Raw genomic sequence first — 26,364 nt, forward strand, 5'->3', positions numbered from 1 at the left:
TACATGAAGCACTTCCTAAACTTCAAATATATCCAGAGCTGGGAATCACTATTGTCTTCACTCCCAAGACAGATTGTTTTGGATATTCCTCCCCTCTCTTTCCATTGAATGATTGTCAAAAAAAGCTCTTTTATTGTCCAAAGCATAATTGTTTTGCTTAGGTACAAGGCACGCTTTGTAGAAGAGTAAAGCAATTAAAAATGCACAGATATTTGCAGTATGTTTCATAAGCACTAAACTAAAATGTGATTTTAAAGAAATTTATATGAGCTGAAGGCACTGCCTTTGTATTTGCCATTAAAGTGCTTTTTTTTTGGAGGAATACTGAATTGGGTGATGCAAGGAGATAAAGAACTAAGCTTGTGTTTTCTCATGAGATGTAGCTCTGAGATATAGTTAAGGGAAGAAAAAGGTAATCCCATTAAAATAGAATTTGTAAGATTCTGTTAAAAATCATTTCCTGAGTAAACTGTGTCTGAATTCCTTAGGTGTCTCCCATTCTGGAAGAGAAATCTGGTGCACCAGTGTGGAAAAAAACCCCAAACCACAACTTTACAAAAAGAATGCTACTTTTATTTTCAAATGCTGTAAAAAGCCTCATATAAATTTTTATAATGCTTCTATGTAACTTTCCCAACCACACCTAATGAAACAGTCTAGGAAAAATAGAGCAGTTGCCATTTCGACTCCGAGGACGAGCTGCTGTGAGATCCCGGCGCTGGAAGGACAAGGTACAGTGTGTTACAATGCCTGTGGGACTGAGCAGGTGAGAGCACTTCCTAAGCATTCACTGGCTAAACTGCAGCATTCCCTGCTGGCTGTGCCAGAGGGGGATTGTCCCCTCTTGGGAAGGAGACACCACATCCCTGCCCTCAGGGGAACTTCCCCCCTCCGGGGCTGTTTTCCATACTGAATATCCAATGGCTCAGGTGTTTAACAATTGACCTATAAAAAGAACACTTATGTAACTCTCCAGCAAGGCAAATTCAACAGTGCAACATTGGATTTCTGAATGCTGGCAAGTTTTCCTTTTGTAAACTCCTTCTGCACTCCAAACAAGCCTTGCTGATGTCCTGTACCTAAGGCCACTCACTCCCGCTGGTTGGAGATGGCACGAAGTGCAAAAGTGCAGCTGCAGCTCCCAATCCAAGCTTCCTCCCCAGTTCCAGGGAATTCAGATCCAGGCTCTTCACTTCCATCGATGCACTCAAGTTTTCCCTGCTGGAATAGGTTAAACTTCCCAGCAAAGCTCTGCTAACGATTTGCATACAACAATTCCACGTTTTAACAAAAGTTTAACAAAACAGACTCCCAGAAAATAAATTTTCACATGGTTGCAATCATCAAGCCATTTCAGGATCTTTGGTACTCCAAGAATAAGAAAAATAAATGGCACAGTGACAAACATCACCAAAGGAAAACACACAACCATCCAAAGGAATCAGACAAAAATAACAAAGGATATGTTGTACTTCCACTTTTTTTGAAAGCCAGTGTACAATAACCTGCTGTTCTCTTTAATCCATTACAGTGTCACAGTTTCACCTTTAAAAAAAACCAAACCCCTATCATCCTAAAAGCAGCAGTTAATATTGTTTAACTTGACTTACTGATTAAAATAATGCTATGTTTAAAAAAAAATTAATTAAAAAAATCAACTACCACAATACAGGAGTTTATGCTAGATAGGCTGCAGGCTGTTTCCCTATGGATATAACTCCTATGTGAGCACTGATATGATTAATCATCTGCAGTTTTAAATGAGTAGTATTACCTTGAGTGTTACAAATAGAAGGGTTGAGCTTTTGCCCGAGTTTGTAAACCAGTGAGTATGTACAGACATAGTTGTTTAATAGATAGCTTTAAATTAAGTGTGTATTTATCTGCCCTTCCCCAAACCCCACAGGAAAAAAAAATAGATCACCAGTATCACTGAGCATTTGCAGTTTCCATGAAACTTGTCTTAGCAAGTCCAAGCAAAGACTTGTTTTTAGGCCATGTTAAAAGGGTCAGTGTGGGCTTTTGGAAGGTGGTGCTTGCAGGACTTCTAATTCCAGTGCACACAGTGCCCCAGGAATGAGCCTGGAAATGAAACCCAAGAAAAATTGTTTTGAATAGCAGTGTCCTTTTGGGGCCAAGTTTCATCTCGGGTATTTTCTGCCTGAGCTCCTCTGCCTTGGACTGAAGGCCTCTGAAAAGGCATTTCCTTTCCTGAGAAGCCTCAGGAGCTGTCGGGGCACTGGCAGGATGAAGTCTGGAGGGTGGATTTAACGGAGTCATTGTTTTTGGACAGTCTTTGGATGGCCACAGGTTGAGCTTCAGCACACTGGAGAATTTCTGAGAGACCTTGTTCCAACAGCAGCAAAGGGGCATTAATTAGCACAAGGTCTGGGGAGAAAATCTGGGAGATCCATGAGCTGTTCCCACCTAAGTCCAGCACTCAGGCAAAAATTTAGCTTAGGTATGTTCTGATATAACCCTGTGTAAACTCTGGGCCCTGAGGCACTGGCTGCTCCTCATGGATGAGCTGGAGACTGAAGCTTTTTTGTATAAAGAACAGATATGAGATGCTTGAAGGGAGACAAAACACTGGAGGAAAGACATCACTGAAGCCCTGGAGGAACCCAGCAGCTGGATCAGGGAACCCAGCTGGATGAGGGAAGGGTACCTGCACATCAGAAAGGCACTGATGCACAGAAATCTTGCTGGTAAATGGTCTCTTAGGCAGCAGATGAACCCCCCAGTGTGTTTTCAAAGCATACAAGTCCTTCAGTACAGCTGATACAGCAATAAATATTTCTCTAATGGCTTTCCAATAGTCACTTTCATATTGCTGCAAAAGCCAGACTAATGGAGTCTTTCCTACTGGATGCCCAAACATCCTGTGCTTCACTCTGAGGGGGCTGCAGAGGTTTTAGGGTGCCTTTCACTGGTGTTCATCCCATGGCCACATTAGAGGGAGACACTACAAGGAGACAGAGCCCACTGGAGAGTCTGAGCCTCCTGGGACACTCCACTTCCTCTAGTTGGGCAGAGGCTGCTCCAGGGCATTCTGGAAAGAAAAGGATTCCTTCTGCCTGGATCTTCTTAGGAAGAAAAAGCCCCAATCTGATCCCTTTTCTAGAGTACATTTTGCACAGAGAGAAAAGGCTGCTTGAATTATGAGCAGCACTAAGATGATGTGCTGTACAGCAGAGGCAGGAATGCAGTCCTAGAAACTCCACCATCCCTTCAAAACTTTGTATATCAGAATGTTTCCCTTCTGTTAAACAACATCTTGCTCATTTCTATTCAGATTCCTTTTTTCTCCTGGAGCTGCCAGCAGGCATCACCACCTTGAGCAGCAATACCCATCAGAAATACCACTACTGAAATCAGAAATGCCCCTACACAGACCACAGATCCCACTGCCACACACAGTGGGAAAAGGAAGGGATGATGGGCTGATAAAGTCCTAGAGTGGGGGGAAAATGAGAGCAGAAGCAGGACACTGCTATTTAAAATAATTCCATGGGGTATCTGCAGCCCACAAATGGAAAAACCTCGAGCAGTTGCTCAGAGAAGTTGGCAAATGTGGGCAATTTTATTTTTTTTCATACTGCATATCTAAACCCCAGCAGGTGAGCAGGCCAACAACAACGCTGCACCAAATGATATGTTTTCCCTCCTGGGTGGATTAGATGGTTTACAGTACAAACAAAGCCACAGTACAGAGAGGCAGCATTAACCGTTATCCACACATAGGCAGTGCAGGAAAAGGGATGCACGTTCCTTTTATTCCAGTACCTTTGTATAATAAAGTTAACAAAAATATTCAAATATTTAAAAAAAAAAAGAAAAAAAGAAAAAAAGAAAACAAAACAAAACCCAAGCCAGCTGGCACTGCCAACTAATTCCTGTAGTAGTCTCAGAAATCCTAATCCTGTAGAATTTCCACGTGAAGTCGATGCGCACCAGAGTCAATGTGTTGATAACGAACGCCAAGCGGGTCTGGTGATGCACTACCTGAGGTTTGTGGTTTCAATTCCTTCTGGGGGTTCATGTCCTGCCTCACAACTTCCCAGCTTTCATGTAGGAAGGGATGGAGCCACGCTGAGTAAGCCCTTCAAACCTCTTGTAGGTGTAATTGAGGAAAACCCAGTCTTTGGATTTGTAGTCAGGCTCCGTTGTGTTTGGCACTGGAATTCAGAGACAAAAGCAAACACGTGGAAAAAACCCAAACAGTTAAAACCAGTGCTGCCTCTGAGAGGACTTTTCACAGATATAAACAGCCCTGAACTCTTACTTCCCTCCCAGCAGAAATTCCTGGAAGAAATCCTGTGTTTAATCAGGTCAGTTGCCTTTTGTCAATGGTCTGAGAAGAGCTGAGTTTTCTGAGCATTCTTAGTTTTCAGCTTCCGAATATAATTCTGAAGTTGAAAAGGGTTTTGTTTGTTTGTTTTGGGATTTTTTTTATTATGGCTACACACTGCACCAGGCTCCCAGACCTGGAGAGAAATCTCTCACACACCCACAGAAGACAGGATTACAAAACCCATAACATCTACGATGCTCTAAGCACAACAAACACATTTACACACCACGAACAAGGCATATCCAAGTTCTCCCAAGAGAATATTAACTCTCCAAGGACTTCTTCTCTGCTTAAAGCTTCAGCAAGGCTTGCACAGCCTCATTTATGTGCAGGCTGCCATCCTGCATGCTGACAGTCACTGGGCTTCTACATTTACCTCTCTGGCTGCTGCTTTTATACCCTTGTAACAATATTTCCAACTTAAAATGCCAAACACACCAATATTGAAGTTTGTATTTAGGGATCTACAAGTACAATATCACTGCCAGTGGGTCTGAAGTGCCAAAACAACACAAATGCTCTTGGCATTACTCAAACATGGACTTAAACAGCTTTACTGAGGCACTAGAGAGGGGTTGTTTTGCATTAAAAGAAGATTTTAATGCAAAGCCGTCAAAGGACAAACTTCCTTGCCATTACATAAAAGCCATTTCAGAAAAAGAAAACCACAAACCCAGATTTTGTATAATTCTTATGGATAATGTTTTACCAGAATCTGCATGACAGGAAACTGTACTGCTTTCTGTGCTCACTGTCTGTGCAAACTATTTTTACTAATTGATTGAACTCTTAAATTTTCTGAGTTTCTTTTATTTTCTACTCCGAAGTCCTAAGGAAGGAGAAACTCTAAGGGATCCCAGGTTTACACTTATATTTCAAAGGAAGTCTCTAGGTGGAGTCTGAGTATGAGGGTATCAGAAAAATTAATATAAACAACAAGCAAAGCTCCCGTGGAGTACTTCTGGCTTGTTAGAGATGGAAATGTGGAATTTCCAGTGACAGTCTCACCTGGCTGTAAAATATCAGACTCAGGGAATTCATCAAAGTTGGAAGTATCATCAATACTTTTGATTTCTATCGGGATTGCAGCTGGTCTTTCCCTGCAAGCAGAAATAAATGCCAGCACAGTGAATAGCAGGAAAAGACACCAAGTTCCAGTTTTGTTTAACTCAGGTTTTTACAGTACAACACCCCTTTAATTCAGAGCACAAAGGTTCCCCTGGGTCCATCAAGGTGTGTCTGACTCACCTGTTTCTGGCATTCACTCATTCCCTATCTAGCACTGGGATCTTCCTGGCAGGCTTGGGGAAAACATCATTTTCCCATTAACTGAAAGAGCATTCCAGGCTTATCTGGCTCCCAGGTATCACTGCCATCACAGGCCCAGCCTACCCAGCCCAGCAGGATTTCACTTGCATTTGGAGCCATCAGATGTGCTGCTTTCCAATCCCAGTGCTCATCCAAGCACCTTCCCACTGCAGCTTCTGCTCCTGCCACTGTCACCAGCATCTCCCATCCCAAACAGGTTGGCTCTGACACATTCCTGCTTCAGCAGCTCCACAATTAGGGAGCCCTGGAAAGAGTTTTAAGGTGGTTTGGAAACTGCCCACGGGATCTGTCCCACGAAAGCCTTCCCACTGGGACACGGCCCTGTGGGAAAGGCAGGCATTTCCAGCTGGGAACTCAGACAGTTGTGATTATTACAATTACAATTTAATCCAGAGCAACCTGAGGCATCTCAAGGCAGTTAAACTCTGAACAGACCCATGAGTGTCAGCAAGGCCTGAACACCTTCGCTGTCACCCACCTACTGCCTGCAGCTGCCCTTCAAAATCAAAGATAAATTGGAAATAATCATCCTTGACATCATAGTACATGAAATTCTTGCTTTCATGGCTTTTATTCTCTCTCCAAAATGTGTGTGTATATATTACCTGATATGTCCCCAGTCTACTCCTTCAAAAAAGGGATGACTTTTTATTTCCTCTACTCCGTTGCTACCAATTCTGTTTTCTGAGTCAGTACAAAACCTGAAAAAGGGGAAATAAAATAAAGGGAATGTTACAATAAATGCAACCAGAAGCAATAGTATCCTGTAGCAAAAATTTCAGGAGGTTGCATCCAGGAGAGATGAGAAATAGAAGCAGAATATTGTGAGTCCCAAAAGAAAAGTTACAATGCCAACAACTTCCACCTTTTCTGAACTTTTGCATCCCCATCTTAGAGGTCTGTGAAAAGTTGCTGCATGTTCCAGCCCTGTAAGATTAGTTTGGAATGGAGGCTTAAATTCCCTACTCAGAGGCTGGAATAGCCTCTGAAGCATCTCACCCAGGAGAGGGTGAGAATTCCAATGCTCACCCAGGAATTCCTTAAATCCCAGCTGTCCTTTGTATGTGCTACATTTTTTTTTTTATGCTGCCCTTGCAGACTCTTTGAGGGCGGCAAAAGGTGTCACAGTGAGGGAGCTCACACAAAAAGGGAGCTTTGCAACATGATATGACACCCACAAACAAAAAAAGCTTGGTCTTGCCCAATGTGGAGTCCTCTGGAGACCTCTTGGAAATGGGAAACACTTGGCAGCACGGGCAGGGTGTTTTGACCTCATTTTAGTAGATTATCTCCAACTAAAGATGTTTGACCCTAATTTAAATCTTTCCATGTATGGAGACAAACTAATAAATGCCAGTAGTCATTGTGTGAGTAAATTCATGAGCAAGACACACTAACAAATATACTGAAATAATTAAAAACTCCCCAAGCACAGCCAGGATTGAGGAGGAAGAATTCCCCGGCAAGGAACTCGGGATGCTGACAACATGCAGGAAGGCTGAGCAGAATACTGGAGAAATAGATACTGAAAATGCAATAAAACTGTTTTACACAATGAGGATTAGCAATAATTAAATGATTTGAGCTGTTGGTATCACTGTAACTGGATTCAGGATCACTGTTTTATTAGTTATGTTTTTGTGTGCTACTGCTGCATTGCTTGAATGATAAATAATAATAAATTCTAATTTTGTGAAGTACATTCCCCTTTCTGTCTGCAACAAAACTGTGGAAGTTTCTAATATTAATTTTGAAAAGAAAAAAAAAAAAAAGAGGAAAAAATACCAAAGCCAAAACCCACCCACTTCCCCTCCCCTCAAAACCTCTGAGGACAAGGGAGCATTTCTGCCTGACCTTGTCACTAAACCCCTCACAAAAACTTCTGTGCAAACTGATTAAAATGGATTAAAAACTGGAATTTCACAAAAAGTGAGCAAATCCAAAGCATCCAAAAATTTCTGTTCAGTGCATTAAATGCTGGTGAGCATTTCTTAGTCTCCTCTGGGAAAAGTTGTGTGTTAATCCCTTTTTTCTCCTTCTTTTTTCCTTGTCTGTTCTGTTTCTCCTGATACCATGGTACAAATCAAGATGATTCCAGCTTATTCCTTCATGTGAAACACATGGCAAAGGGGGGAAAATAAAAAAAAAATCCATCAAGGATGGTGACACAGAAGAAACCAACTGTCCCTTCAACGTGAAACTTCCTTCCTGTAGAATGGGAATTGAATCCCGTGGAAGATGCCCCTGGCTGAGCAAGTGGGGCTTTTCTCACTGACCTTAGGATTAAATCCTTGGCTTTGTCCGAAATGGGCACCTCTGGAGGAAATACCAACGTTTCTTTCCAGTTCATGACTTTCCTGTAAGTCTCCTGTGGGGTTTCTGAGCAGAAAGGTGGATACCCTGCACAAATAAACAGGAAACTAAGGAGTTTTTCCCAGGAGAGCAAAGTGAGCTGGGTCTCTGCTTTTGTCAGCAGGGCTCCCAAATCCCAAAAGCCCCAAAGTTTCCTCTTTCGAACAAATTGACAAATGTTACACCTTTGAACAATTTTCAAGTTATTTAACTTACCTATTAACATTTCATACATAATCACTCCCAAAGACCACCAGTCACACAGCTTGTTGTACCCAGTCTGCATAAACACTTCTGGTGCAATATAGTCTGGGGTTCCAACAGTGGAATAGGCCTGGAAAAAAAAAAAGGAATAAACTCTTTAGAAGATGAACATTACAGTTTTACACTTTGCAAAACCTTTTCCTGGGCATTCACATATATTTGGATGGACAAGAATAAGTATGAAAATTCACAGTAAATAAAATCCCAATATTATTCTTTTATATGAGTAAACACCTATGAGAGAACCTTACAAGTAAATGGAAATCATGTTCCTAAACATGCTCAAATCATGGCATATTTCCACTGCAATAGGAGAAGGACATTTTAGCCAGAGTTTTAGTAGCTCTGCATTTTATTGAACAGACCTGGGACATTTAGAGTTGAACCAATGGAAAAACAAAAATGGGGCTCCTTTTCCAAAATGTTGATGCAAGTTGATTTTGGCCTTTTCTTTTCTCTGTTGGACTGGTTTACCCCCACAGTTCTGCCACATCTGTCTTTACTGACCTGGAGACGCAGTTTTTTCAGGGATCTAATTCCAAGCAGGAAGAGGGCTGTGGAACAGAGCCCCTATGAGGCAGCATGTCTCATGAGGGAAGAAGAGACAACCCAAAACACCTTTTGGCAATAGTGCAGTAGATCACTTTTTAAATGGAGCGTGCAAAATAAAAAGTCACAAAATGTGAAAATTGAAGGTTTTTGCAGCTGCTGCTTGGGGAAAATCATGGACAGGGATGAAACTCTGCAACCCCAGAGACAGACACTTTCCTTTGGTTCAGTTAATGCCAAAGCTCCCTTTATTATGTGACCATTCTTCACTATAACGCTGCTGCCAACACTCCAGTGCCAACACACTCCCAAAAACATAATGATTTATGTTTTGAGGGTTTGGGGCAAAAAACCCCCAAATATTATTTAATGAACTCACCAGCTGTCGCCTGTTCTTCTTCCACGTTTCTGCTTTCCTCTTGGAGTTCATATTCTGAAATGCTAATTTGAAAAATAGTTATTAGATAATAAATTAATTTATGAGAACTAAGAGAAAAAAGATGGGTAAGATTTCATTCTTAAACAATAACTTTTGTGTCTTTAGAATCCTTTAGTCTGCAAAACAAATATTCAGTTATAACTGAAATAAGGGGGAAATTAGAATAACTACTGTCCAATTCACATGAAACTCATGTAAGTAGGACATTTAACCAGCAATTCTAAATTAGAACTTGCTAAAAGTTTTAGAGATTGATCCAAGATCAGCTTCTAAAAAGCTTCATGAGATTGTCACTGATTCCAGTTCTTTGGCACATGGACCCCATGTCCCTCCTGAAAGATCATGTCTGTAGCTTCACTAACATTAAATTACTACAATTATAGACACATTACATTAAGAATTCATATCTAATGTGCAAACATATGGGAACAGCATAGAAATCATCATTTCTTTCCTGTCCCAGGGAACAAGCATTTCCAGTTTTCCAATGAAATGCAATCAGCCTGCCCAGTCTTGCTTATTCCAGCAGAAACACGTGTCCCATGTACAGCTGCAGCTCCAAACTATTGAAGTGTTTAACTGGGGCAGGTTATACTCACAGAAGTCACTTGGTGGGTTGTGTGTGAGGTTCCTGTAGAACTCTGTCCTGTGAGCTTTCTTTAGACCTGTGCAGAGCCCAAAATCAGACAGCTTTACATGACCCTAAAAGAAAAAAAATAATCAGAGAATATGAAAACATTATTTAGAAAGGCAGTGCTTGGGAAAATAAAGGTTTTAATAACTGCACACACTTTCACAGGACAAGCAGGCAAATAAAGTCTGAACCTTGGTGTACTGGCAGAGTGGGTTTTCTCTTGAACAGGTTATTTTTCCCCCAAAATGGTCATATCTACAATTTTACAATAGCTGGGGGCAGCTACTTTGCCTGGTTTTGTTTTGAACTGGATACCACTGTGACTGAGAAATGCTCCAGGACAAAATTCCTTTGCCTTGTTTTGGCTTTAATCAGGTTTCCAGGCATCAGTGCTGGATAGAACCTCTCAAACCTGACAGCCTCGTGTAGGTTGTGATAATGGTTGGTCTGGATGGTCTTAGAGGTCTTTTCCAACCTCAACAATTTCAGGATTCTGTGATGATTAACTGGGCTCACTTTATGGTCAGTCTGAGAGTGTTGTGAGGGGGAATAAAATCAGAGAATTCAACTGATTACGTTCCAGTTACTTCAAGGTGCAGGAAAGCAAGTGGATCACTTTTTAATGAATATGAGCATCTGGACACCCTAAGTGAGTCTTCTCCCTTAAAAGCCCTGCTTTGTAAGGCTTCCCAACAAATCCCAAGGGGAATTTTGCTTTGTTTAAGCACACAGGGAAAGTACAGTGACCATTTCTAAATCATGGAGGTGGCACTACTGGCTCCCACCAAGCAGCACTGTGACCTACAGACTGGGATCTTGGAAGTTTAAAGTGCACAGGACATGCCTTGGCATCCAGCAGAAGGTTGTCTGGCTTAATATCCCTGTGGATAAATCCCAGCTGGTGAATGGCATCTATGGCCAGCACAGTTTCAGAGATGTAGAACTGTGTCTCCTCCTCTGACAAGGTGTCTTTCTTCATCAGCAAGGTCATCATGTCTCCTGAGCAGAGAGAGGAAAACCCAGCTTAGGAACCAGAACATTTCAATCACCAGACTCTTAAGAAACCCCAGTAGAATCCAAATTTAACCTTGGAACTGGCCTTACAGCTACTAATTATAAAACTGTTACTGCAAGGACCTACAAACCCAACTGACTTTTTCAGTAAAATGGGGGTGAAGCTGTTAAAAAATCCTAAACAGGGATTTTAATTGGACAGCCCAGAAAAACATAGTGAATTTTAACACACATTACACTTATTGCACAATGGCTTTTTCGTAATTTCTTTTTACTGTCAATAACTCCAGCAGTAAGTAGTAGAATAGTTATTTAATTCAAGTCTACTTAACACCCCTTTATAACCTTTCCCCTTCCCCTAAAAATCAGGAATGGTCACATGCCTGCAAAATTCATTTAACCAAAAGTTAAGGAAGAAGTGCCTGTACCACCCAAAGCCACAGCACACAGCTCACCTCCAGGTAAGAACTCCATGATCAGGTAAAGATTCCTTTTATCCTGAAAGCTGTAAAACATTTTTACTACCCAGGCTCCATCTGCTTCAACCAAAATATCTCTTTCTGCTCGGATATGGGCCACCTGAAATTTTTTTGAAATTACTGTTATTAAAGAACAATGAAATATTTCAACATAATTTTATATTCCTAGTCCTATAAAATATTTTTCACTATGTTTAGTAAAAAACCCTTATTTTCATGTGCTTTATCTACTCATTTGTCATGGTTTTTTACTAGATCCTACAAAGTCCTCAAAAATTATCCCCCAGAAACCCACAGAAGTTAACTCAGTATTGAAAATAACAGTTCACACAACTTTGCAAAAGAAATCTCTAGAAACACAATTTGTTAAGCTGGTTTTGTTTGTTAGAAGGAACAGATAAAGCTGGTGGAAAAGATGGAATTGTTTCTCTAGTGAAATACAAGGCAAATGATGGGTAAAGTTTGGACTAAAGTTACTTTTAATCTGCCTTTTCACTTGAGAAATCCACCCTCGATTTCTTTGCTAAAGTACTTTTAGCTAAAAAAGTCAAAGCAAAAACCAAACCAAACAAAAAAAAAATCAAAGCAAAGAACCATAACAAGACAAAACCCAACTTAAAAACCAAAACAAAGGAAAACAAAGTCAATGAAACACCTGTTGGTATCTCACCTTTTAAAGAGTTTTTACTTTGGGAGGGATTATTTCTCAAGAAACATTTTCCTTGAAATGGAGTTTTACAGATTCAGTACTACAAGGTCCATCTTGATAAGCAGAGCATAATAAAGTCTTTGTCACTACTCCAAATTGGTTGTAAACCAAATATTTTTAAAATGCTGTTCATGACCTTATTTCCTAATTTCTGCTTCTTTTGTGCTGTGGCGGCAACTCCACAAACCCTCATGGGGTTTCAAAGGCTTCAAAGACGGCAAATATTTTCTAGACAGGCTAATTTTGGAATTTCGGGGATTTGTACACCACAAACCTGCTCTTTCTCCAGCATATCTGCTTTTCTTAGGATCTTCATTGCATAAATATGACCTGTGTCCTTCTTCTGAACCAGGCGTACCTGTGATGGGAGATACAACCCAGTCAGTCTTCCCTGCATCAGAAACCTCATCCTGGCACGGAATTCTCCTGGAAGGCTCCAAATTGCCAGGCACGGACAAGTTCTTTTGTTAAATATTTAAAAATACAGTGGAAAAAAGAATATTTCTACATGGCACACACACAGTTGTGGCTTTAGGAAAAGTGAGCAGGCACAGTAAATTCCAGGCAGGCTGGGACTGTGCAAGCTGAAATTCAGGGGTGGATATAACTGAGGTGACACATGGCAGCAAGGAGGTTTATGAAGAGCTGTGCAACTGCAAATCCATCATTTCATGGGCAACATCAACTTGGGAAGCCATGGGAAGCCAAGGGCCTTGAGAAATTGGTGCAGGTAATTAATTACCAGACTTATTCCCCTTGGAGAGCTGCACAAACAGCTCCTCTTCTGCAATAAAACTCCCCACCTGGAACTTTTTATTCTGTAATTAAAATGTTTTAATGCCACAAACCTCCCCAAATGCTCCTCTTCCTATAACTTTCAAAGACTCAAAGTCATCCAGGCCAAGTCTGGTCCTCTTCAGCCTCAGAAACTCCGTTTCCTTGCGAGCGTGTTGGGACCTGCGCAGCTTTTTCTGAGGAAACACGGGAATTTCTAAGTCATTTGACAGCAGAAACTCAGGATATGCAATCTCCCTTCTCTCTCTGGAATCCCAGTGGGAGAGGCAAATGTAAAAGGAGAGGTGTTTCTGGTGCTCAGGCACCTGCCAGACTCTGTGCCTGGATACAGCACCGTTTAAAGCCACAAGATGGCATCACACACCTACATTCCTTCTCCCGCTTCCCAAAAGTTCCACAAAACCTCAGGAATGACCCAGCCACTCTTCCTACTTATTTCCCTGCCTATCCTGAGGGCAGACATGATGTAATGGGCCTCAAAAGAGCAACTTAGTGACCAAAGCTCTGCGAGATGGCAACCAGAGATCCCTCCTCATCCTCATCCGCATCCAAACGGAGCAAAGCTGGGCCAGTTTGTTGTTTAAATCAAGGAAAAACGGTTCAGCATTTTGCTTTCTAAGCACATCCCACCTTTTTCCCCCTTGCCAAATATAATAGCAAACAATTTTAATCTTTGAAAAACACACTGTGGCCATGTGTCATAAGAACTAAGGGTGGCATGAAAAGCCTTAGCCAGCTATTGGAAGGATGATTCAAGCATATTCCCAGCTTCCCTAATAAACAAGTTTTTTTAGAGGGGCAACGCTTTACAAAATAAAACTTGCTGTCTTGCTGGGTGATGTTTCTGTAGGCTCCCCAAATCCTATTTTTGAAGCAGTTTTTAAGGTTATTTAAGTAATATTTTTACCTCCTCATCTGCAAGGCCTTCCTCTTCCATAGCCACTTCCAGCTTCTTCTGCCTGCCAAGGGGAGAAACAGGGGATTATTTATTAAAACCCAAACATAACACTGCAGCAAGACAACACCTTTGCTTCACATGTTCCAAACACTAAAGAATTTGCCTCAAATGAAAACGTGAAGGCTCATAGCCCACTCCACCCAGTTACTCATTTGTGCCCAAAGCTGTCAAAAACAGAGAAGCAAATTTAAGCACATACTTCTGGATTTGCAGAATTAGGCATCAAATATATAATAATCACTCTGATGACTTACATTTCTTCATATATATCTTGAATTAAGGCTGGTTTTATCAATTAGGATTACAAAGCAGAATAAAAATGGTTTTTTCACTGTTTCTGTCTCAGCTCTACCTCCAACACCTCCAGCTTTCACCCCCACCAGTCCAAGACTCTTCCAACTTGTGCCATGCCAGGCTAGGAGGCTCTGAGTCGGGAGCAAAGCCTGGAAATACCCCACAGTTGGCAGGGGGTCAGCCCATGGCAATGTGGCTGCTGGACCCCTCTTTTTCCACCCTCAGGACACTTCTTGTCAGCATTGACAGGATGCAGCTTTCCAAAGGCTGGTTATCCACGGGCAGCAGCCAAGACTTGAAAGGCTGGGGGTGTCTTTCTGCACTCAGGGAAGGACAGCAGCATCCCCCAAATCAATGTCCCTCAGTAGACAGTCTGTTCTCCCAATTGGAGTCAACTCCATTACATGGAATAATGAGTAAATGTGATGAAGAGAGAAGCCCTGCTGCTTGAGTGAAAACCCCTCAATTAAAAACATATTCCCAGGGGAGTGATAATTTCACACACTAATGACAATCTAAGACACAACACTCATCACAATCACACACTTGGGGCTTTGACACTTCACTCAAGTGGCACTTCAGCACTGCAGGGACAGGACTGGGCTCTCGGAGCAGCTCAAGTGGTGCTGACCAACACATTCAAACTTCCCACGGGGATGGAAGAACAAGCACCACCAAAAGCAGGAAAAGCTGCAGAGGGGTGGGAGGGAGCAGAGGCAGTACCTGGTCTCCCTCTCCTCGTGCTGGATGATGAGGTTGCTGTAGAAGTTCTCCAGGGTGAGTTTGGCCACTGTGACTCTCTCCCGGGTGTGGTTGCTCATGGGAAAGGATGTTGTGGTCCCTGCAGTCATCGCCATGGTAACATGTACTGGAACACAGCATGGCAAACCATTACTCACTCCAGAAATAAACAGCCCTCTTTCCCACCCTCCATCTCCAAACTCTCCAGAATTCCCAGGGAAGGCACCATTCTTCAGATACATGAAACTCCGTTAAAGAACTTTATTATCAGATTATCCTGAGAGAGCAGGATGTGCTTCCCACTCTCTGAAAAAATAACATGTTGGCAAAACAAAGGCTGAATCAGAGCGAGGAATGATGGAATGATGCAGGGGCAGCTTGTCCACAAATAAGGAAAATGTCCCTCTGGAAGATCTGAGCCCAGCCTGGGGGAAGGAAAAGGCAGCACAGCACAGAAAGGAAAAGGGGAAGGTGAGAGGAAGACCCCACAGCTGGACATGTCACAACCCTCTGACAATTCCAGAAGCTACAAAAAGACCAGGATAAAATGAAAAAGGAAATGGATAAAACCCCTAATCCCAATCCACAGGAGAAGCTGTTTCAAGGATAGAAAACAACTCCCAAATACCTTTGAATTTTAAAGCTGCTCAACAAAGTTACGTGTGGATTTCAAGAAATCATCACATTAAAACACTGGAATTGCTGTATTTCAAGTGGAAAACTTCTGTTGCTGCAGTTTTTTGGGTGGTTGGGCATTATAGATCAAGAACCAACCACCAGGAATAGAAAAACCCTTTCCCAACACAAGGTCATTCCTCTTGTTTCCTTTCCAGCCACCTCTGTTCCTTACAGAGCTCCCTGTGTTTGGATTTTCCAAATCAGAGGGGAATTTCCTTAGGCAGCTGTAAATATGTTACCCATGTAGATAAAGCACTTACAGGTTCTTGCATGTGGTCACTGGGCATTTAAAAACTGGGGAGAAAGAAAGAGGAAAGAAGAAAGGCTGCTCTCCTCAGGAGCTTTCATCTTGATCCCAAAGAACTTGGATGTTTGAAGCCACCCTCCCTCATCCTGTCCCTCCAGGCCCTTGGAAATAGTCTCTCTCCATCCTCCTTGTGGGCTCCCTCCAGGCACTGGGCTTCCTGTTGGTTATTTACATAATCCTGCTACTTCACCAGGGGATTGTGAGGAAGCCAAAGCCCAAAGTAGGATTAGGATATCCAAGCAGATCCTAAGACCTTCTAAAGTGAACTGATTAGAAGTTTCACACAGAAGGAAACTTGCCTGTCCACAGCGGGACAGGAGGATTCCTGAACTCTGCTCCAGGCTTTTTTGGTTTGATTCTCCCTGTCACCCTTTGCAAGGACAGGATTTCACCCTGGGGATTTTTCATTGGATTTGATGATGTGACAATAGGATATTTGTTGCCAGAGATGAAGCTGTTGTGCCACAAATAAAGGCATTTTATTATTATGGAGATGTTATTTTAGCTGTGTATGTTGAAGACGCCAGAGTTCTGAGAATAAAAATATATATCTCTATATAGATACTAACAGGCTTTAATGGCATTGCAGCTGCTTCAAAATGATGTCAATATTTCTATTTTTTTACCAATGTTTTTAATCAATCTTTTATACCCTTCAGTCTTCCACTAAAAGATGAGATCTGTCAATTCTTAATAGTCTTGACTAAAAATTAAGGGGGTCCATTCTTAACACAAAGGCATAACTCATGCTGAATATGGCTCCAAAAGCTGGGAGAATTTAGCAGTGTTCTCCCTGTTGAGTTTGTTTGGACAACTTGACACTTTTTTTTTCTCTTGATAGGTGGGAAAATATAAATATAAAAGAGGTGGATGAGAGCAAAGCCGACACTGCGTTGACATACCCAGATCAAACAGAGCAAAGTGTGATTAAGTTATTTCAAGAAACAACCTAATGAAGTAAAAACCTGCCTTCTGATAATTTTGGAGCATCAGGATAGAGCAGCCCTAAGCCAGGCTTGGAATGGATTAACCTTAAGGTATAACTATCCACTCCAGCACCGGATATTTCTCCTTTGCTTGTCTCTTACGCCTGGGAGGATAAAACAACGCTGCAGTTTGATTTCCTGGTGATTTGTTTGCTCCTGCAAACACTCACAAATTCAGGCACTGCCAAATCAAAGTCACTGGGCTTTATTTATTTGTCTTACATTTGAATCCTGTAAAAAGGAGATCCCAATTCCAGCACCAGCACATCACGTTACCCACAGCGGGGCTGCCCCTCACTGTGCTCCTACAGTAGGAAGACACAGAGGAGTGTCCCCAGTTATTTCTGCCACTGTGGAAAAATAAAAAACAAGCCAAAACCACAACAAAAAAAAATTGTGAAACCAAGAAATGTCCTAAACTCTCCAGATTCCCCAAAGTAAGAGGAAAAGAGCACAGACCTGGCAAGGTATCCTGCAAAATCCCGTGAGATTTCTCACAGCTGAGAAAACCTCCTCAGGTTTTTCCTCCCGCCTCTCTGCTTCCACTAAGGAGCCCCCAAAACAAGGCACAAATCCACATGCCAAACTAAATACCCAGCTGGGAGTAACCAAGCACAGCCCTTAAACATGACCTTTATAAACAAATGATGCCGGAGGGGATGGGGGCGGGAAGGAAGAAGCTTCAAAATAGGACCTTTTATTGACAGCACAGAGCCTGGACTGACCTCACCACATTAACGGGAATGCTTGGAAAAGGTGCCACCCAAGACTTCTTGGAAATGCCCTCAAAAGCCTCCTGAGTTCACCCAAATTGATGGCACTTGCATAATGGAACCATTCCACTCCTGCTGCATCACTGGCCCACAAGGAAGGGTCGTATCCAACCAGCCACACTTGGCCAAAACTCCTCTGGCTGACAAGGATCACAGACCTTTCTTTCCAAAGGGCTGGGAATGTGGAGGAGAAAGACATCAAAGGGATCTAATGGACAGGAGACACTGGGCAGGGCACAGCCCGCAGGACAAGGCTCGGAGCTGCCAGGAGCAGGGATTCCATATGTGCTCCTGGCCTGGAAACAGAGCCAGAGCCTCCTGCAGGGATGGCTCAACTCCCAGCCCGAGCCTTTCTCCTCGTGCCTGCTCGGCATCGCAGCAAGAACCTACGGCATGAGAACGAGGAGCTGTGGATGTGCAGCAGCCAGAGCAAGATGGGACAGCAGCACAGAGGGGAGGAGAGCAAGGATGTTCCTGAAGGACAAGGGGGAGCAGGGAACAACAGCCAAATGCTTCTGGAGTGTTCAAGAGACTCCTCTGAGCAAGTCTCTCCTGATCCACCACAGAACAGTCCAGTTGGAAGGGTCCTCCCCTTTCTGGTAAAAAAATGTTGCCTAATTGACCTTTTTATTCCCAGACCATTCCTGACTGGGAAGCAGAGAAAGGCCAAGCAGCATTTACTCCAATCTGCACCCCCGTTTGTTGCAACAGCTCCAAGTCAAACTCTCAATCCATTTTCCTGACAGAGTCTCCACATTTAAGACCCCCCACCCCCAGACTCTGCCGCACCACCGGTTACTCAAAGCCCATGTGCTCTCTGGGGCACTTCTTGGCAGCTCCCACAGCCTGTCATTAACGGCTTCCTCAGATTTCCTTGGATTAAGACTCGGGTTAATGAGAGCAAAGCCACTGAGGCTTCCAATCCCACCCGCTCCCAAGAGGAGAGATGGAAGAAGTCAAAGCACGTGGAGAACTGATCTCCCCTGAAACAGAGTGGGATCCCTTCCTGATCAGGAAGGGATGAGAAGACAGAATCCAGTCTTATTTTTGAAGCCATGTGTGTAGTATAATAATACCACAGCTCTGGAATAAATTTACTCTGTCCTCAGGGCATATTTCAGTCTGGGAGCAAACCTCCCAGAGAGAAAAGCACCTTTTTCCCCATAGGAAATGATGAAATCGCTGGGTCTTCCATTTGGATTTAAAATGTCAAGCTACATGTCCAGCAGGACAGGGAACACCAATCCCTTCTCCCAAATAACCATATCAAGTCAAAGAAAGGCTGACAAGAATTTTCATTCACCCACCCAAGCACACCCCTAAAGCCCAGCGGTCAGGAAGCTGCTACAGTAAAAAGGGTAAAACTGCAAAGTTCATGAAGTTCCCATTTAAATTCCAAGGGAATTCGGCTCTTCAGTGAAAGCCTCTGGAAAAGGTAGGTACCAAAGCATATTCCTGCCTTTGAAAACTCCCTTTTGTTTCAGCATGACATTGAACTTGCCCCTGAAATAAAGCATAAACATGGCATTTCTCAAGAAATAGAAGGTAAAGCAGAAAGGAGCGAGGCTTTTGGTGCCAGACCAGTTGCCAAGTAAACACACAGAGCTCAATAAAGTCGTACCTTCAGAAACTCCAGTTATCACTCAGTGCTGGGGCTCTTCTGGAGGAGAAGTGAGAGCTGCTTGGCTCCTTCCAGACAACACAGCACAGCAGCTCCCCAGGCCAGGCACTAAAACCCACTGCTGACAAGGATTGTATTTAAGAATTGCAGTGCTATCTAGGAAAGCAGCAAGGATACAGCAAGGCTTGGAGTACGAGCACCAGCCCTGCTGTCTCCAAATTGTTTGAATTCTCTTAAAGACAGACAGGATATATATATATATAAATGAAAAAAAACCCAGCCCAGCACACACAAATAACAGCATGATTCACACCAAAAGGGTGGGCAGGGACAGATAAATGGGATAAACAGCCCAAGGCTCAGCAGGACGCTGTGGTGTGACATGTTCTGAAACACAGCCCTGGGTGGTGTGAGCCCACACACAAACAGAGCAGGGATACAAATGCTGGACAACAGCTGAGGGTTCCAAGGATGAAACCGAAGGAAAAAGTGGTCACACTATGGGATTAGTCCCAAGGGAAAAGGACTTTCTGCACTATGGTTTCTGCAACTGTGCTGGGTGTGTTTTCACCATCCAAATGTTTGTACTCAACCTCCTCCTGGAGAGAATCATGGAATGGCCTGGGTTGGAAGGGACTTAAAGATCATTTAGTTAAAACTCCCTGCCCCGGGCAGGGACCTTCCACTAGACCAGGGTGCTCAGAGCCCCATCCAACCTGGCCTTCAACACTTCCAGGGATGGGGCAGCCACAGCTTCTCTGGGCAACCTGTGCCAGGGCCTCACCACCCTCACAGGGAAGAATTTTTTCCTAATATCCAATCTAAACCTGCTCTCTGTCAAATCCTCCTGTCACTCCAGGCCCTTGGAAACAGTATCTCTCCATCTTCCTTTTGGGCTCCCTTCAGGTCCTGGGATCACCTTGGTGTCCCTCTTCTGGACTTGATCCAACAGCTCCATGTCCTTGCTGTGCTGGGCCCCCAGAGCTGGAGGCAGCTCTGCAGGGGGGTCTCCCCAGAGCGGGGCAGAGAGGCAGAATCCCCCCCCAAAGCTGCCCACACTGTTTTGGGTGCAGCCCAGCACACAGTTGGCTTTCTGTCTCCTTTTCCTATAACCCTCTTTAAATCCATTTCCAAAGCTTTTGGTTAACACATAAAATGCTCCAGGATCCTGAAGCAAGGCAAGAAAACCCCACCACTCACATCTATGTCAGTTATGGGCCAGTATTTGTCACGTCTTGGAGCCTGATCTCAACACTTGTGTTATTACTAAATACAGCTTTCCATGTTCAGAACAGAACCTTGTTCAAAGTTCACTCATATCAATAAAAAAAAACCACCAAAATCTTCAGGTCAATAGGTTTTGACCTAATATTCCCATGCCAGCCTCAGGATGATGCTGGCTGCTCTTCCTGAAGCTCAGAGTTATTAGATCAGCATGTTCGGCAAGCGCTGCTCTGGAGGATGTTTCAGACAGAAAAACAAACATTGCATTATGAAACAATTCATGTTTTCAGTAGCATGACCATTCACAAGCCCCTGTTTTATTGAATCTGCTACCTAAAGGAAGCAACACTCCCTGACAAATAAAATAAAGCAGATACTTCACACGGAGATTCTTCTTCTTCAGTGCTACACTCTGACACCCTCCAGTTTTTACAACAGTCCCCACTGAGAGGGAAAAATTAAATAAAACTGCAACAAGACATCACTGACACTCTACAACGTTCTGTTTGAGTAAGTTTTGCTACTCTAAAGTTACAGGATGAATTATATTTGTTCTATTTAAAGCAGCACTAAGAAACGAGTAAAATTAGCCGTGTCAGAACAGGCTTTGCTATTTAAAAGCAAAAGATGCTCAAATGTTTTGGCCATTTTAAGTCATTCCTGCTTTCCCCATGGAGTGTCTGGGTGAGCCACCCATTATAGTCCCAGCTAAAAGCAGCAAGTGCTCCATGACTTGCTAAACCAAACCCAGGGGACACTCCCAGTCCCCGATTCCCATGGCTGTGGGAAAACCTGGAGGAGAAGTTCACAGACACTCAGGGCCCGGGATGAAAACGCTGCAGCCACGGTGATGGTGGTGACACCACGGAGACGTACGGGACAACGAGGCCCAGAGACCCTAAACTCTTAATTAAGAGTTAAGAAGAGCTTAACGCACCCAAAAAAGATGCTTTCAAAATAAAGCAATACCTTGGAGAAGACTCCTACACCTATAAATACCCCAAAATGTCAACGTGGGGCTCTGATCAGAGAAGGCAAAAAGCCCCTCTGAGAAACACCAGCAGCCCCTCCCAGCCCAGGCCATGCTGTGCACACACTCCAAGCTGGAATGAGCCAGGACTGAAAGGAGCCATCCTGTTTTCCGTCAAACCATCTGTTTGTTTCCCTCCCGCTGCCGCTCCATGGTTTGTGCCAGCACGAGGAGCTGCACAGCCCAGACTGAGGAACCAGGATGAAATGAATTCCTTTAAAATGGCTTAGGTGAGGCTGCTTTCACCTGCCTGGACTGACAAGGGTCACCCTTCCCAAAGCTGAGCCTGCTCCTTCCTTCCCGGGGAGTTTTCCGAAAGCGAGGACTAAGTGACGGCACCTCCTCATCCTAATTTGGCTCCCAGAAACTAATCTGGGAAATCATTCCAGCACACCCGCAGTAATGATAAGGAAATATTTCCTAATATGGAATAAAAACCGAATATTGGAGTTGTGCTGCACTCCAGGACTTCCTGCTATTCAACACGGCTCTCCCACAGACAGGGGCCAGGATTCAGTTCTCTGCCACTTTCGACGAGCAGTGAACACAAATTCACTTCCCTGACAGGAAAAGGGGAAAACTATGTATGGATACACAAAAATATATATGGGAATATATATATAAACTAGATATAGCTATACACTACATTTATTTCCTTTTAGAGTTAATCTTTTGTGCACTTGAAGTAGCAAGAAACTTTTGATCCCAACGTCGTAACCTCGGCTTTCCCAAACAATGGGAGACTGGTCATCTAAAGTTTGGAAACACAAACCCACTAATAAGGTCACTTCCATGTCAGCTCCACTTGCTGAAGCTTTGGCCATACAGTGACATTTTTCATGCTCTATCAACAGTCTGTCCCAAAGTTAGGAGCACATTTGGAGACACTCTGTACTCAGAACACTCAGCGTTTGATGACACACCAAAAACTTCACGAGCTCAGTTCTTTCAAATAATTTGATTTTCTTGACTTTTTAAGAGAATCATTTGGGGTTTAGAAGTACCCTCTCAAACTGCTTCACTGTGTGTGGCTGCAAGGGAGGACTCCTCACCTACCTCATGAGGAAAGGGGATGGAGTGGTTGTACTTCTGCTCCATCAGCAAGGATGGAGGGCTAGAGCTGGGAAGGGGAAGGGAACAGAGGTGCTGGTGTATCCACACACTGCTGTCCTCCAGGGAGTGCTCCACATGGGAGGTCAGCTCAGGACAACACCCTGAAGCACAAGACATGATGAGGGAACCAGACATGCAGTCCCATTCCTCTCTTCCAGGATTCACCGTGGAATCTGAGTTGATGCATTTGAATTTCCTGGGGACAAGAGAAAGCAGCAGCTTCCTGGAAAGCCAAGTGAAACAGGATTTCATAGCTTTGCTCCAGCTCACTTGTGTCTGTCCTTTCTCCTGGCTCTCCCCAAGTCTCACAGAGCTGCAAATCTTTGTCCTCTCACAAGTGTCTAAAAACAGGAAGTCCTTCTATGTACTGGAGCAATTGCATTCCTGTGCACTCAAGCATTTTCACAGCTTTGAGCAGGTACTTGCAGCCAGGCATCAGAAAATGCTGTTTTACTATCTGCTAAATTCAGTGGCATAAAAAAAAAATCCAGCTAAATATTTTGCTGCAATGTTTTAGACCGTGAAATAACTACAAACAGAGCGAGGTCAGTGATCAAAAATCTGCTTCCTCCTCAGCTGGATAAAGTTCTGCTCAGGTCCAACAAAAAATATGTCCCACTCCAAAATGAACAAAAAGGAACATGGATTTCTCTGCATCTTTCATGGCCAAGAGACACAATTCAGGACAGAAGTAAAGTATAAGAGGAGGAGTTTCCGATGCATCTACTATTTAAAAGTGTCAATGAAACTGCAACACAGTTTCGGCTTTGATCCAAAAAACTCTCACATTTTAGGCATGCTCTAAAGCTCTTCTGTTTTCCAAGGAGCCTGGGAAAGCAAGACCTTTAGGAACTAGGAGGGACTTCTGCATTGAAGAATGCTGGAGGAGAAGGGAGCACCAAGACTGCTTTTCCTTTTCCACTGATGTGTGTTCGAATCCCTGACTCTTGCCAGGCTCTTTTTAGATCCCATCAATCAAATTAAGTAATTACACACGATAAGTCTGTGCCAGCAAAGGAGCTGAGTTGCTAAATGAGATGCAGAACACCAGTGACCTGCCATGGCCTGTGCAGTGCCTCTGGTCAGGGTTAATGAGCACAACAGATCCCTCTGGCCCTACAAATCCCTAAATGCAGGTAGTGCATGTTGTCAGCACACGCAGCACTGGAGAGCAGATGTTTGCCTGGTCAAATCCCACTCCAACAGCTCATTCCTTTAATGTGATTTTTGGAGAAGCAGACAGCTGTTGGCACACAAAGCAGACCACCTTGGGCCTTATCCCTCTGAAATTTGGAGGTTTAGCTACAGAGGAAAACAGCTCTTCCAGAGGCAGAGCCTTTGTGAAATCCCAGTCTTCCTGCAGCCTTTCCTTAATGCCCCAACTGCTCTTCTCCTCCAGGGCTGAAGGGTGACCAGGAATGCTTTGTTATGATCCCTCCTACACAATCCCACGTTCACCCTCCTAGGAAGATAACAGAAAGGCAAGGAAGGAAAAGGAAATAAAAGTCTTGCACATAGGAGATAGATGATGACGTCTGTGAGGGGTATTTCCCAGTAAAAGGTAATTCTTGGACTCGGAATGGGTGGTGTTTTCCTTTAAATTAGGCTCAGATATTTGATTCTATTATCTGGTTTCCTAGTTAAAGGATAAGAGAGGCAAAACAAGGTGTGGGGAAAAGCTCTGGCTACATTCAGGGGCAAGAGAAAGTGAGAGGAAAAAGGGGCAGAAGAGATCTGCTGAAGTTTCTCTGAGATATTAGGGCCTGGATGTTAAACATGCCAGAAGGGGAAAATTTTCACATTAAAACCAAATAATTCTTAAAAAGCGCAGTTTCCTGTGCTTTCAAGGTGAAATGGATTATGGCAAGAAGAACAGAAAATTCTCTAGGAGCAAGCCCTTCCCACCAAGGAAGCCTTCAGAACAGCCTTGGAGCATGTCCTGAGGGCTAAGCACTCTCTTGACTGGGACAAGGAGCAGGATCAGCAGTAAGAAGGGCTCTTCATGGAACACAGGTCACCTCATTCCAAGGAGAAGCCCCACTCATGTTCCTGCAGAGTGGCTCTTACTGCTCCTTTTCAAGGTGTCCCTAGTGCCCTGTGAGGTGACCAAGTGCCATTGTGCCTCCATTCCTTTATCTGTCAAGTGGAGATAAACACAAGTGGAGTTCCCTGCAGGAAACCTGAGGAAACACCAGCTCAGTGCAAAGACAGAGCCTGGTGGAGTGGTAAATAAACAAGTCCTTCAGGCAGCCATCTGAACTGCCTGACAAGCTGGACACGACCAGCTATTTCCCATAAATAGCAACCAGAGAAAAACCCAAATAGGAAGAATGAGGTCATTTCCACTTTGGAAATATTATTTAACATGAACATTTCCCTGTGGGGATGGGCCCCATGCTCAAGGCCTTCACACTGAAAGGACAGACACTGCTGCCAAGTCCTACTTCAAGGACTTGCCAGTGCAGGTCTGCGATTACTTCTTGGAAAGACAGGTCCCTTCCTCTCCACGTGGCTGATCCCTCCAGTCCTGGCCAGGCACTCCAGTAGTTTTCCTAATAAAGGTGAGTCCAGTAAACTCAGCTGCAACAACACAGAACACAATCCACTTGATTTTCATGGGAACGGCTGATCACGATGAACAGCAATTCCTGATCTACAGCGACACACCAGGAGCACCCACTTTAGGGCTCACTCAAATTTCTCACTCATTCCTTAATCCCTCTCCTCTCATCCCACTCAACGACTCTCCCAGCAGAGTTACCAGCTCAGGTATCCCAAACACAACCTCTAGTGGCAACTTGAGGTGGGGAAACCTTCCTGCAAACTAAAACTCCCTGAAATTTCTGGCCAACGATGCAAGAGCTGAAGTCCTGAATATTTTGAGATGATGTATGCCCAGAGAAAGGATGCTCTTTGGCTACAACACAGGAAACTGCATTAAGGAACAGATGATCTGGAGTCTATTTTATTTCCCCATGTGCAAAAACAAACCCTACAGAGGAAAAAAAAAAAGCAAAAACGTACTTAGGGTGTGCCTACAAGAAAATAAACATCATCCCTGGAGCCAGCAGTCATGGTAGGAGCTTGAGGAGTTCATGTGTATGATGGACTGTGGTCTTAAGTATTCAAAAATTATTAATTCACTCTGAAAATTCATCATTTAACCCAAAAATATGAGACACGTGGCCACTTCTTTGCCTTGCCTGAGCTGCCCATTTGGTGAGTGCAGACATTGGCCTGTGTGTTGTGGATTTGGGAGGGCATGTGGCAATATAAGCAATGAGATGGTTTTCCCTGTTCCAAGGACAGGGTTGAAATCTCAGATTTCAGAAACAGGAGGAAAATTTATGGGGAAGAACAACAGGAAGGACAATGAAATATTAACCCACTGCAAGAGGCCAAGTTTGGTGACAGTATTTCCAAGCTGAGCAGCCTCAGTGAAATGCTGCTCTGTGAGTCCAGCTGAAAGCATTCCTTGGAATGACTCCCCAGCCAGTGTTTGCACACTCTGCTGCTCATATGCAAATATCATTAATCAGCTGCCTTTTAAAGCTCTGATAAACAGCCAACCTTGGGAAAGTTTGACGCTTTCCCAGTTGAGCCACACAATATCAGGAATGCAGTTTGTCACATGGATGTAACACAGGGTAAGGAGGGAATACCTCTCAACTCCACAAATCACTGGGAAGCAGCTGCTCTGCTCTGTTCTCTTCACTCCTGG

The 26,364-nt window shown here is 43.6% G+C and overlaps 1 protein-coding gene across 2 annotated transcripts; it reads right to left on the reverse strand.

Annotated features, from left to right (window-relative positions):
- Nucleotides 1-551: 551 nt before the first annotated feature.
- On the reverse strand, nucleotides 552-26,364 carry STK38L (serine/threonine kinase 38 like). Of its 2 annotated transcripts, XM_027693571.1 has the most exons (14): nucleotides 26,306-26,364; nucleotides 14,894-15,038; nucleotides 13,826-13,877; nucleotides 12,972-13,094; nucleotides 12,398-12,481; nucleotides 11,391-11,514; nucleotides 10,766-10,920; nucleotides 9,887-9,989; nucleotides 9,228-9,289; nucleotides 8,252-8,369; nucleotides 7,960-8,083; nucleotides 6,289-6,384; nucleotides 5,363-5,454; nucleotides 552-4,178 (listed from the first exon to the last, which is right to left on the reverse strand). In XM_027693571.1, the coding sequence occupies exons 2-14, from the start codon at nucleotides 15,025-15,027 to the stop codon at nucleotides 4,051-4,053; spliced, it is 1,395 nt and encodes a 464-aa protein (XP_027549372.1). In that variant the 5' UTR covers nucleotides 15,028-15,038; nucleotides 26,306-26,364; the 3' UTR covers nucleotides 552-4,050. The 2 variants fall into 2 exon arrangements, with proteins under 2 accessions (XP_027549372.1, XP_027549371.1); XM_027693570.1 differs by lacking the exon at nucleotides 26,306-26,364 and having other exon boundaries at nucleotides 14,894-15,086.

This window comes from Neopelma chrysocephalum, unplaced genomic scaffold (assembly GCF_003984885.1).
Source record: "Neopelma chrysocephalum unplaced genomic scaffold, ASM398488v2 Primary Assembly neopelma1_92, whole genome shotgun sequence".
Classification (NCBI taxonomy): Eukaryota; Metazoa; Chordata; class Aves; order Passeriformes; family Pipridae; genus Neopelma; species Neopelma chrysocephalum.

Bases quoted from the DNA above. Each gene is read 5' to 3' on its own strand.
- STK38L (XM_027693571.1), bottom strand. From the start codon at position 15,027: ATGGCGATGACTGCAGGGACCACAACATCCTTTCCCATGAGCAACCAC. The intron at 9,990-10,765 runs GCATGTCCTGTG...TTTTTCTTTTAG, and splicing joins ACCTTCTGCTGGATGCCAAG to GGTCATGTAAAGCTGTCTGA. The intron at 5,455-6,288 runs GTAATATATACA...TTCTGCTTGCAG, and splicing joins GTAGACTGGGGACATATCAG to GGAAAGACCAGCTGCAATCC.